Source organism: Delphinus delphis, chromosome 1 (genome assembly GCF_949987515.2).
Source record: "Delphinus delphis chromosome 1, mDelDel1.2, whole genome shotgun sequence".
NCBI classification, from domain to species: domain Eukaryota; kingdom Metazoa; phylum Chordata; class Mammalia; order Artiodactyla; family Delphinidae; genus Delphinus; species Delphinus delphis.
This window is the reverse complement of record NC_082683.1, coordinates 107,917,911-107,931,757: the sequence shown is the minus strand read 5'-3', so window position 1 is coordinate 107,931,757 and position 13,847 is coordinate 107,917,911. Positions and strand designations below refer to the sequence as shown.

The window sequence follows — 13,847 nt, the reverse complement described above, 5'->3', positions numbered from 1 at the left end:
CGAAGGATCAGGAAGTTTGTTCTCTCTGCGTGGCTGAGAAGTTTTTCACCTACTCGGTCGGGGGTGGGGGGGTGGGGGTGGGGACAGGTGTCCCCCTGAAATAGAGCGCAAGCTGCAGCCTGAGTTTGGCCGTAACCCAGGAAATAACGTCAGGTAAGCAACGGGGGAAATATCAATACATTTTCTAACGTCGAAAAAAAAAAAACCTCCAAATTTTTCATTTTGTGGGGAGAGGGAGGTTTTTATTTATTTAATTTTGGGGCCCTTGGGTTTTTTTTTCCAAATAGGGTCTTTAACTAGTAAATGTCCAAGGGCGATTAATTTTTCAAAGAAGATGCCCCATTATTTTTTTGCCCTGAAGATTTAAAGTTTCTTGGATTGGGTTAGGATATGAGCTCTATTCACCGTGCCAGATAGGGTTAGTGCCTTTAAGCATTTATTTCATGCTTCTCTTCCTCTTTCACTCTTCTTCCCACCTCCCGCCAAGAATTATTTGAAATATAGCCTTGTACAAAGAATCTTTTGTAAGTCACTTCATTTGTATTTCTTTTTTAAACGTTTACATGTATTTCTGAGTATTCATTTTAATCAGTATATATTTATCGAGCAGTTACAACGTTAAAGACATTGTGCTAGTTGCTATGGAGAATATAAAAACCCAAGAAGACAATATCCCTGCCCTCAAGAAGTTTACAGTTGAGAGACAGCCATACCAAAAGAAAGACTATAATAAATACTTTAAAGGAAGTAAGTATAAATAAAGTTGTGTGAACGTACAGCTGAGGAGAGACCTATTCTGGCTATGGGACATAGGGGTAATGGAGAAGCAGATTCACTGAAGGCTTTACAGTGGGTCCTCAATAGGACTTTGAAGAATATGTAGAATTTAGAAAGGAAGGGAAAAGGGAGAGAACTCCAGCCTGTACAAAGGAGAGAGGTGGAAGGCATGGACATGTTTGAGAAATGGTTTAACAGTACATAATTGGGAGTAATGGAAGATATTACTAGAAGATAGAATGGGATCCAGTCTCTTGAATGCATTCTTTTGATCTTGAAAAAGCTATTTTCAGTAATTGCTGATTTAAAATATTTATTGTATTTCATCTTAAAAATGACATTTAGATATATCTAAAGTATGCTAACTTTAAACTTTATCACACATGGTAGTGCAATTTCTCTTGACTGTAGATTTTAAAAAAACTATAGTGCATGGTATAAAAGGGCTTGTGCTCTGATTTTTTTTGTACTTGAGAAAGAATCTGCTAATCTTTTAACATTCTCTTGCCAGTGCTTTCTGTTGTCAGCTGTTTGTGTATTTGCAAGGTGGCTAGCCTAGGGATAGAGATGAAAGTTACTACACATGATCTTCTGAGTGTTATTCTGTAGACTGGTAATCTCCAAAGTGAATGCATGAAATGAGTCATTAGGGTTTGGGAAGGAAATATTAGAACATATATTTCTATTTAGTTTTTCTTAATTTTTTTCACTATTTTTTGTATGTTTTATAATGAACTGTTGAATATTTATAGAAATTGCACATAAATTACTGTATGCTCTTCGGAGCTGGATGCTCACAATTTTTTGCTGTTCCATATTATTTAACTTGGGGAGAATCCATTTTGTGAAAGGAATCACAATGATTATGTGATTAGGTTATGCACAAGAAATCAGCACGCTTAAAAGTCGGTCCTGGGCTTCCCTTGTGGCGCAGTGGTTGAGAGTCCACTTGCCGATGCAGGGGACACGGGTTCGTGCCCCGGTCCGGGAAGATCCCACATGCCGCGGAGCGGCTGGGCCCGTGAGCCATGGCCGCTGAGCCTGTGCGTCCGGAGCCTGTGCTCCGCAATGGGAGAGGCCACAACAGTGAGAGGCCCACGTACCACAAAAAAAGAAAAAAAAAAGTTGGTCCTTTCTACTGGTCTTTAGAATTAATGATTTGATTTCTTGTTAATGCCTCCAGTGGAGTTCAACCTATTTTACTTTGGAAAAGATATTGTTATCCACCTAATTTTTTCTGGTCATTACTCTTTCCTTTCTTCATTTAAGTTTGTAAATATTTCTTACCTATATGTATTTTTAGTATGCATTTATGAATATCTAGATGTTTATTTACATAAGCACACATATAGATATTTTTTCATCACCCCCTCCAGAGACAGGTAAGAATGACCACTTTAACTCACCGGGCCCGTCGTACAGAAGGAGGGAAGAACTCTGAAAAGAAGGTGGAAAGTGAGGAAGACACTAATCAAGACAGAAGTCAAGACAATGAGGACACTGAAGACTCTAAGGATATCCGCCTCACGCTTATGGAAGAAGTATTGCTCCTGGGACTAAAAGATAAAGAGGTAATGCAATTGGATTTGCTATGCTGTCTCAAAGACTTAAATATTGGAATGTTTTTAGGAAGTAATCTGATAAAATATTTTCATTAATACTAAATTGGCCTTAGAATTGTGCTTCAGCCATCTGGGGGATGGGGGAGTTTGGGAGGATGGTTGATACTTGGAGGGTAAAATCCAGAAGTATAATTCTTGAAGTATAATTTAATTACAAAATTACTCCAGAATTTTAGAAGATGTAACACAGTATGAAGTGTTTGTACTTGTAGTTTCCCAAGTGAGATTGATGGTGAAATAACCTCTTATTAAACTAAGAAAGAGGGCTCACACATTGAAGTCTTCTTGAGCTTTGGGGAGAAAAGTCTTTTAAATGAGAAGACAAGGAACATGTATGATTAGCTGTCTTACAAAAATAAACAGGGGTTGGTTTCTTATAATACAGAAGAATAACTCTTATTCTATTCTGTGTATCTTTATTTTTATTAGTGGTTTTGGACAAGCAGAGCAGCTATTTTTTTAAAAAATATTTATTTATTTATTTGGCTGCGCCGGGTCTTAGCTGCAGCATGTGGGATCTTTGTTGCCGCGTGCAGGATCTTTAGTTGATGGCACGTGGGATCTTTAATTGCAGCATGAAAACCTTAGTTGTGGCCTGTGGGATCTAGTTCCCTGACCAGGAACCTGGACCCCTTGCACTGGGAGCGAGGAGTCTTAACCACTGGACCACCAGGGAAGTCCCTCTATTCTGTGGATTTTTAGAAGTTAAATATCAACAATTGATGAGGATTATTTTAGAAAATGTTTTAAAATTAATTACAGCTTTCCCTTTTTTCTAATTTTTCCCTTATTAACAGAACATCTATTTTATAATGAAATTAGTCGAGATAGCAAATCTTGTGATACAACCAAATATTTTCTTGGCTTTTCTATTAGTAGTATACATTATCCTTCACTTGTAATTTAACTTTTTATTGTGTTTTCCCATCACTTTCTTCGCTAATGAAGAGGTTATAAAAATATACAAATAGGGGCTTCCCTGGTGGTCCAGTGGTTAAGACTCCGCGCTTCCAAAGTAGGGGGCGAAGGTTTGATCCCTGGTTGGGGAACTAAGATCTCACATGCTGTGCAGTGCAGCCAAAAAAAAAGGATATACAAATAATATTTTAAATAATCTACTTCCTTGTTAAGAAGACTTTGGTGAGTACAAAAAGAGGCATATTTATTATTGGCCTCAGTTTTGAAAACTTATCAAATTAAAATGTTACTTTATATTAAAAAAATACTAAATGTGGCTTTGATTGTTGTTCTTAGAAATGAATTGGTTACATACATCCAGTAATATCTGTTCTTTTCTACATTGACTCCTCAACTTGAGAATACCCTTATTTTAGTTTAGTTTAGTTTTTCTTTACCATTTTTCCCTTCTCTGATTTTTGTCATGTTAAATTACCAACTTGAACAGAAATTAAAAGACTTGTTATAGCCTGTGTATTATTAAAACTAACGTTAGAGACATTCCCATGTGTACTTGGCCAAGATGCAAATATATCATAAAATCTTACCCGGAAGAATATATTCCTGTTTGCTGAGAAAGTTGGTGAGGGTCTAGTTTTATAAAAGTCAAATAAATGAAAAAGCAAAACTGACTCTCTAAGAGAAAGTCAGAGTAGGTCTGAAGATTAGGTGGTATAAATACTATTTTGAGATGTTTACACGGTGCCTAGGAAACATTCAATCACTAAAACAGAAGAGCATATTAGATCTAAAATGCTGTTTTGTTTGTTTCAGTTTTGAATAGGAATGATTAATTTCCTGCTGAACCTAGGTACTAGAATTTTTGCTTCTGTTCTGTAGCAAAACTGCCTTTGGACTTGTCTTTGTGTTCCTAAATTTATAATAGTTAATATAAACTTAAGGAAATAAGATAAAAAAATAAAGGAGCTTGTTTAGAGCTATGATCGTAGTGCGTATTCAACATATTGGTGAAATACTGTATAAAGATGGGCAGATAATATCCACCTTTTGAATTGTTTGAATTTTATTTTTGGAGATAGCTGATAAATTAAGTTTTTAGCTTTCAGTTGGCTCAGAAAGAATGAGAAATGATAAATCCTTAGGCGTACATAAATAGGAGAGGTCAAACCTTCTGATTTATTAAAGTAGTAATAGTTGTTCCAAAATGCCAGTTACATAACTTTCTCTAAAAAATACTACATTGATTTCCAGCTCAACTTATTTTCTTCTTATCTCTCAAACCACTTGTTGATTTATTTAATCAATGTTTAATGTGCTTAGCATTATACAAATACTAAAGTAAATATAAAATAGTATAACATTTTATACTATAAAACAAATAATATGTCTATATATACTATAAAACAAATAATACGTCTTTTTAAAAATTAAGTAACCCAAAAAAAAAAAAAATTAAGTAACCCAAAGCTCCATCAACAGAAGAGTGGATAAAAATGAATCGTTCATTTATTTAAATGAGTATAAATATATTTTTATATAGAATGAAAATGAACATTGTTACAAAACATGTATGATTCTCATATATGTTCAACAAAGGAAGCCAGACACAAAAGAATACATATTGTATGATTATGTGTATATAAAATTCAAAAAACTAAACTGTGGTATCTGGGATTGCATATTTAGGTGGTAAAACATACAGAAAAGCAAGAAGGGGATTACCATAGTTGTTAGGGTAGTGAGGAGCAGGGGAGGAGGGGAGTTTTAGTGATTAGACAAGAGCATGAAGGGGTTTCTGGGTGCTAACAGTTTTCTATTTCTCTACTTGGGGAACGTTTCATGGATATGCACTTGGGGATAAATCATTGAGCTTTTCACTTTTGTGTACTCTTCTGTGTGTGCATTACATTTCACAATTCAAAAGATTTTTAAAGAAGTAAACGACAATTAAAAAACAGCAAGTGTTTCCAAGTTAGAACAGTAAGAGCAGAGGAAGTTGGAGGAAGGAGAGATCATCATAAGTGGAAATAATCTGGGGAAGAACAGAAGGCAGTAAAACCAGCTGGGCCTGTAAGAATGGATAGGATTTACATAAATGGAAGAAGGGAAGGGAACACATTCTGGATGAGTGAGCAGAGGTTTCATGAGCTTGATGAATTTGGGAGATAATTGAGTACCAGTATGACTGAAGTAGATGGTGTTTTTAGAAAACCATGAGATTCAGAATTGACAAATTAGACTCAGATCAGAGTAGGAATGATTTTAAGTGCCAGGCGAGACTTAGACTCTTTCCTTTAAGTAAAAGAGGATCAGCCTGATGAAAACAGCAACGTCCATTTCATTTTTGTATACAATTGAAGGATATTTTTGCTCTGTGTTCTTTGTGAGTATATGTTTTGGTATATATGTAATTTCTTGTTTTTTCATGGTTTATTTGTGACATGTCAAAAAAAAATTGCCAAATGTTAAACTTTGCATCCCAATGTCTCAAAGTTCACTTTTGCTGAAGAGTTTCATAAAGTTTAAAGTATAGAACCTAATGCTATAATTTTTTAAATTATGTTTTAAAAAGCCTATATGTAGAAAATAACATAATGAGACTAATATTTCAAGAATTGTAGGCCTAGAAAAAAATGACAGCAGGTCATATAGTCAGATTGCTCGTGAAATATTACTGTCATCCTTTCTTAAGAGTCTTCTGAGTAGTAGCTGCCACAGACTAGTTTAAAATATTAAGCTTCATTGTCTTGTGAAATAATCAAGAAATTTTTATGTTGAAGAGTCTAACCTTTCAAATATGTTTAAAATTAGATGTTATCTCAGTTCAGTAACACTGACCTCAACTGAGAAAATTAAACTTGAGCACCAGCCTGACCAAAATAAAATAGATTTATTTCCTGTTGAAATCAAGATCCTGTTTATTTGTCATTATTGCCTTTGTTAAGAGTTTTGATATAGATATTTGTATTGATTCATGGACAGTTAATGCTTTAATTAAATTACTAATATATTTAAAACTTCTTTATGAAAATCTTTATAATTAAGTTACCTGTAAGATGAGTGAACCTACTAATGCTTTTGACTTTTGGCCATAATCTTTTAAATTTGGATAGTGTTTTTTAGCCCTCTTCCCTTCCTTGCAAAGCTCTTGCTTAATAATGCCATTTATTGAGTGCTTACTAAGCACTGTGACATAAAAGCTTTTCACCATATTTCTCATGTCACTGGAGTAAAAATCGACAAGAAGTATTGTTCATTGGTATTAGGGAAATATATTTTCATTCATTTGTTTAGTCACCAAAAATTTATTGAATGCCTCATATATGTCAAGTGCTGAATATTAGAAGAGAACAAAAACAATAGTCCCTGCTTTTGAGATTACTTATAGTCTAGTGGCCTGGGAATGGCTGGAGAAGTTAGGAGGGGGTCAGGAAAGTCAGTGGACTGTTGGAGTACAGTGCGATATATGCATAACTATGTTCTGAGTACTGTGGAAAGTAGTAGGTGGGAGAGGGAAGGAGAAGATATACTGGGAAAGACTTCTGGGAGGGGATAACTCTTAACCTGAATTCTGAAGATAAGCAAGAGTTAGTCTGTGAAGAGAGACAGTTTCTAGGAAAAAAGAACATGAGCTGGATGTTTGTAATAATTTCAGTGATTTGCAGCTAGAAAAATCACAAATATTTGAAAAAATCCCATCTCCTTTAAATGAACTCAGATGTTTTGAAACAAGTACCAGAGCTGGACATCCAGTTGTGTGTTTTATTGTTTAACTTTTCAAAAATTGTGAAATATAGCACATTCCAAAAAGTGTATAAAATACATATGTAAAATTTAACAAGCAATTTTAAAGCAAACACTCATGTAACCACCATCAATAGAACATTATCAGAATCCTGGAGGCATCATCTTGTGCCCTTCCCTAATCACATGCTGTCCTACCTCCCTGTAGTTTTAACATGTGTATATATCCCTAAACAATATATTTTAGTTTTGCCTGTTTTTAAACTTTATGTTTTGAGATTAATACTGTCATGTAGTCTTTTGTCCAATATGTTTGAAATTCATCCATGTTGTTGCATATAATTTAATTCAGTTTATTGCAAGATAGTATTTCATTATATGGATATATGACCATTCATTCTACTGGTAGATGGACATTCAGGAGTCCATTATGAATAGTGCTGCTAACAATATTCTTGTACTTACTAATTATGTTCTTTCAAACAATGTCACTCTTCATACGTATATAAAAATGATAAATCAAACTGAATAAAACTTTCATTTTAAATTATAAAATATGTTAATGCTAAGCTTTTCAAGCTTACTAATGATCCTTCATCAGTTATAATTTACTCATTGTAATTTATTAGCGATGGGAGATTGGAAGTGCAAACATTTTTAAAGCTGGTAAAAAAATCTCAGTGAACAATCAGTAAGTTAAAAAAAATCAGTCACAATAAGTCAGTAAACAACTTGTGGATGAATGGCTATAGAGGGAGAAAATTGCTCCTCTTTGAAAGTTGCTCAGTTCTAAAACATTTTATTAAAATCAAAAGATTAAAAGTGTAATTTATAATTTAGGTCACGACCTGGTCTTTTAGTTTCCTGATAGCACAAAATGAACAGTAAATCTCTTGTCACTAGTATTGCCATTGTGAATAGGGCAAGTGTATCAGAAAGACTCGTTTGTCAGGTTTTGTGGTTTTTATTAACACAGGCTGTTATTAAAAAAGAAAAACTTTTGTTTTGCTTTTTAAAAATTATATCTAGTCATATAACCACAAAGAATTATTTACTATTGGTACAAAAGGAAATAAACTGGGAGACCAATGTCCTATTTTAACAGTAGGAAAATATAGTTTAAGCTGTTTTCATTGAGAGCCTGCCTCTCTGTATGCTCCCCCAACCACCAGTGGCACACTGTTGTCTTCTAAAATATCTGGTATTGATATTAAGACAAAACCCACCCACTTAAATTTGGACTTCTGGCAGTAACCACTGACTCTGTAAACTTGATGGGAGCCATTTCATCTCTTTTGTCTCCCTCTTCATATTTTATTGGTATAACATAAAGTTTTCAAAACATTTTGCACTTTCTCTTGCTTGATCCTGTAAGGCAAATATTATCCTCTCTTTATGGGAGTCAAAGTTAAACTGGTCAACAAATTGTGGAATTTATGTTCAAACCAAACATAAATATACTGAAATGTTTTAATTCTCTTCTCATTTCCTTTTCTATATATTCTGTAACTATTTTCTTTGTTGTTGCCATGGGGACTACATTTAACATCCTAAAGTTATAACACTTTAATTTGAATTTATACCAACTTAACTTGAATAAAATAGGAAAACTCTGCTTCTGTATAGCTCTATCCCACCCCTTTTAGTTCTTGATGTTACAGAATTACATCTTTATACATTTTGTGCCCCGAAAGTTAAATTAATTATGATGCATTAGTCTCTTAAATTATGTACAAAACAGAATGTAGAGTAACAAACCAAAGTTATACTAATACTCATTTTTAGACTAATGTTTTAAAGTGTATTAGTCTCAAAAAAAAGAAAGTATATACCTCATTGGGAAAAAAAATAATAAAGTGTATTAGTCTCTTAAATCATGTAGAAAACAAAAAATGGAGTTACAAACCATTTTTACTATAATACTAGCTTTTGTAATTGCCCATATGTTTATCTTTACTGACATCTTTATTTCTTCATACTTCTTTGGGTTACTGTCCAGTGTCCTTTCATTTCTGCCTGTAGGACTCTATTTAGGGTTTCTTGCAGGACAGGCCTAGTGGTAAAGACTCCCTGAGCTTTTGTTTATCTGGGAATGTCTTAATTTCTCCTTCACTTTTGAAAGATAGTTTTGCCAGATATAGAATTATTGGTTGACAGGTTTGTTGTTTTTTTTTCTTTTAGCACTTTGAATATATCAGCTCATTGTCTTCTGGCCTCCAACGTTTCTGATGAGAAATTTGTTGATAATCTTATTGAGCATCTCTTGTATGGGACAAGTGGCTTATCTTCTGTTGCTTTCAAGGTCTCTCTTTGTCTTTGACTTTCAACAGTTTGATTTTAATGTGACTCAGTGTGTGTCTCTTTGAGTTCATCCTATTTGGAGTTCATTGAGCTTTTGGATATTTATATGTATATCTTTCATCAAACTTGGGAAGTTTTTGGCCATTATTTCTTCAAATAATCTCTCTGCCCCTTTTGCTTTCTCTTCTGGAAGGCCCAAAATGTATACGTTGGTTCACTTTTGTTGATATCCCACAGTTCCCTAGGATCTGTTCATCATTCTTCAATCTTTTTTCTTTCTGTTCCTCAGACTCAATAATTTCAATTTGTCCTGTCTCCAAGTTTGTTAATTCTTTTGTCTGCTCAAATCTGCCTTTGAATCCCTCTAGTAAATTTTTTAATTTCAGTTATTATACTTTCAGCTCTAGAATTCCTTTTTGATTTCTAAGTTTTCAACCTCTTTACTGATATTTCCATTTTGTTCATACATCATTTTCCTGACTTTCTCCACATCTTCCTTTAGTTCTTTGGGAATCTTTAAGATAGTTGTTTTAAAGTCTTTGTCTACTAGGTCTGCCATCTGGTCTTTCTGGGACAGTTTCTGTCTTTTTTTTTTTCCTTTGAGTCAGCATACTGAACTGTTTATATGTCTTATGATTTTTTTTTTTTTTGCGGTACACGGGCCTCTCACCACTGTGGCCTCTCCTGTTGCGGAGCACAGGCCCCGGACACGCAGGCCCAGTGGCCGTGGCTCACAGGCCCAGCCGCTCCGTGGCATGCAGGATCCTCCCGAACCAGGGCACAAACCCGCGTCCTCTGCATCGGCAGGGGGGCTCTCAACCACTGCGCCACCAGGGAAGCCCGTCTTATGATTTTTTGGACTGAAAATTAGACATTTGAATCTAATGATATGGTAACTCTGGAAATCAGATTATGTCCCTTACCCAGAGTTTGCTGGGGTTTTTTTTTTTCAGATTTATTTAGGTATAACTGACAAAATTATAAAATATTTAAAGTATACAACATGATGATTTGATATATGTGTACACTGCGATAAGATTCCCCCCATCATGTTAATTAACACATCCATCACCTAACATATATTTACCTTTGTGTGTGTGTGAGAGAGAACATTTATGATCTATTCTCTTAGCAGATTTCAATTGTACAATACAGTGTTATCAGATACACATCACCATATATAAAATAAACAAGTATTTACTGTAACAGTGCAGGGAACTATATTCAGCATCTGTAATAACCTATAATAGGAAAGAATCAGAAAAAAAGAATATATCTATCTATATCTATATCAATCTATCTATCTAACTGAATCACTTTGTTGTATACCTGAAACTAACACAATATTGTAAATCAACTCTACTTAAAAAAAAAAAAAGTAGGTAGCAATACAGTGTTATCAACTATAGTCACCACGTTGTACATTAGACCCTCAAACCTTATTCATCGTGTAACTGAAAGTTTGTACCCTTTTACCAACCTCTCCCTATTTCCCCCCACCCCCCAGTCCCTGGCAAACATTTTTCTACTTTCTGTTTCTAGGAGCTCAGTTTTTTTAGATTTTACATTAAGTGATACTATGCAATGTTTGTCTTTCTTTCTGACTTATTTCACCTCCAGGTGAAATATCTCCAGTGCATAATGCCCTCCAGATTCTTCCATGTTGTCACAAATGACAGGATTTCTGTCTTAAAAAGACTGAGTAACATTTTTTTTCCTTGATCCATTTATCTATTGATGGATACTTATATTGTTTCTATACTTTGGCTACTGTGAAAAATGCTGCCATAAACATGACAATACAGATATCTCTTTGAAATAATGATTTTTTTCCTTTGGATGTACACCCAGAAACGGGGTTGTTAGATCATATGGTAGTTCTATTTTTAATTTCTTGAGAAACCTCCATATTGTTTTCCATAGTGGCTATACCACTTTACATTCCCACCAAGTGTACAAAGTTTCCCTTTTATCCACATTCTTGCTAGCATTTGTTATCTCTTATCTTTTTGATAATACCATCCTAACAGGTATGAAGCATTATCTTATTGTGGTTTTGATTTGTATTTCCCTGATGATTAGTGATGTTGAGCACCTTGTCCTATACCTGTTGGTCACTTATATGTTTTCTTTGGAAAAATGTCTGTTCCGGTCCTTTGCCCATTTTTAAATTGGGTATTTGGTTTTTTGCTGTTGAGTTATTAATATGTGTGTTCCTTGTGTATTTTAGATATTAATCACTTATTGGATATGTGGTTTGTAAATATTTTCTCCCATTCCATGTGTTGCTTTTTCATTTTATTGATGGTTTCCTTTGCTGTGCAGAAGCTTTTTAGTTTGATGTAGTTCTACTTGTTGATTTTTTTGCTTTTGTTGCTTGTACTTTTGGTGTCAAGTCTAAAAAAAACATTGCCAAGACCAATGTCAAGGAGCTTACCCTCTGTTTTCTTCTTGTAGTTTTACTGTTTCAGAAGTTACGGTCAAGTCTTTAATCCATTTTGAGTTGATTTTTGTGTATGGTGTAATGCTTTTTTTTTTTAATTGTTGTAGGCTATTTTTGTGCTGAGGATCAGCCTAAAGTGTAAAACTAAGGTCTTCTCAAGTCTTTTCTGAGCCTGTGCCTTTCCTTGGGCATTTACAATAACCTTCTAATTTCCCCTGTGTATGTAGTTACTTTTGAATGTCCTAGTCTTTGGTATCTGGCTCCAAAAAGAGGGGAAAGGAAAATGAAGAGGAGGGAAAAGACATAAGCCCTTTAAATCACCTGGAAGTCACCAGAAGGGGAAAGGCTTGCAGCAAACCAGGGAGGTTATAATAATGGCCTCTGTGTCTGCACCTCCATGATCAGAATGCAGATCCCTGATATCTGATATTTGGAGGACAGGGTCCTTATTGCCCACCCTAGCTCCTAGTAAGGGGCATGTAAGCTGCTCTAAGAACACATGCATGGCTGCCTGCCATGGGGTGAGGGAATGGGAGATGGGTAGCCTCTGCTAAACTAAGATTTGAAATTGACTGGAATTAACTGTAATTTATGATCCACGTCTTCCCCTGGAAGTTGCAAGCCTTCAATAGCCTCCAGAGTTCCGAAATAGTTATGTCAGACAGATTCTACTGATACAGTTGTTGTCTAGGTGGGAAGACAAATTTCTGGTGCTTCCTACTCTGCAACTTCCCAGAATCCCCACATTTGTTTTTTATATATTCCTACCATGTTACCGTCCCCATAATTTGTTTTAATTTAAATTCTACATTTCCTTTCAAAGCCTATCACAAATCAAACAGTGATCTTTGCATTCTCTAAATTCCCTTGCATTTATCATACATCTCAATGTGCTTAGTTACTGCATTTTCTAATTTTCTTATAGGCAGTGTTTAAAGACACAGGCTTTGGGGGCTTCCCTGGTGGTGCAGTGGTTAAGAATCCGCCTGCCAGCGCAGGGGACATGGGTTCGAGCCCTGGTCCGGGAAGATCCCACATGCCGTGGGGCAACTAAACCCGTGCGCTACAACTACTGAGCCTGTGCTCTAGAGCCCACGAGCCACAACTACTGAGCCCACACACCACAACTACTGAGCCCGCATGCCTGGAGCCCGTGCTCCACAACAAGAGAAGCAACTGCAATGAGAAGCCCACGCACCACAACGAAGAGTAGTAGCCCCCACTCGCTGCAACTAGAGAAAGCCTGCATGCAGCAACGAAGACCCAATGTGGCCAAAAATAAATAAATAAATTTATTAAAAAAAAAAAACAAACACACAGGCTTTGGAAGCAGACATAGCTACATTAAAATGCAAAGTCTACCACTTACTAAATATTTGACTTGGCCTCGGTTTCCACATTATTTCCTTATACTCATTTTATAGAGATAATAATATTGACTTCATAGTGCTATTGTAAGAATTAAATGACTTCTATAAAATGTTTAAATCAGCCTGACACATATAAATACTCAATAAATAATAACCAAACTGAATTGAAATAAGTCAGTCAAAAGATACTGTATGATCTCACTTATATGAAGAATTAAAAAAAAAAACACATAGACACATAGCACAGATTGATGGTTGCCAGAGGTAGGGATTGGGGGTGGGTAGGTGAAATGAGTGAAGGTAATCAAAAAGGTACAAACTTCCAGTTATAAAATAAATAAGTCCTGGAGATGTAATCTTTGGCATGATACCTATAGTTAATAATACTGTATTGTATATATTAAAGTTGCTGAGAGAGTAGATATTAAAAGTTCTCATCACAAGAAAAAATTTGTAATTAACTATGTTTGATGATGGATGTTAAGTAGATTTATTGTGAGGATCATTTCACAATATATACATATATAGAATCATGTACACCTGAAACTAATATAAAGTTATATGTCAATTATATCAATAAAAAATAATAATAGCCATATAAATTTATAATTTAAAAATTGGGAAGTAAAGGAATAAAGATGGGAGAAAGCATAGGAGAAATATTAACTTTTA

The 13,847-nt window shown here is 34.9% G+C and overlaps 1 protein-coding gene across 3 annotated transcripts in view; it reads left to right on the top strand.

Annotated features, from left to right (window-relative positions):
• Positions 1 to 14: 14 nt before the first annotated feature.
• GOLPH3L (golgi phosphoprotein 3 like) overlaps positions 15 to 13,847 on the top strand; it is a 38,272-nt gene continuing 24,439 nt past the window's right edge. For 2 of the 3 annotated variants that reach the window (XM_069541331.1, XM_060029437.1), the window contains exons 1-2: positions 15 to 153; positions 2,154 to 2,348. In XM_069541331.1, coding sequence (XP_069397432.1) covers positions 2,166 to 2,348 — 183 coding nt within the window. In that variant the 5' untranslated portion in view covers positions 15 to 153; positions 2,154 to 2,165. Of the gene's footprint in view, positions 154 to 610; positions 748 to 2,153; positions 2,349 to 13,847 lie in introns of all 3 variants that reach the window. The other variant, XM_060029427.1, reaches the window with a different exon arrangement.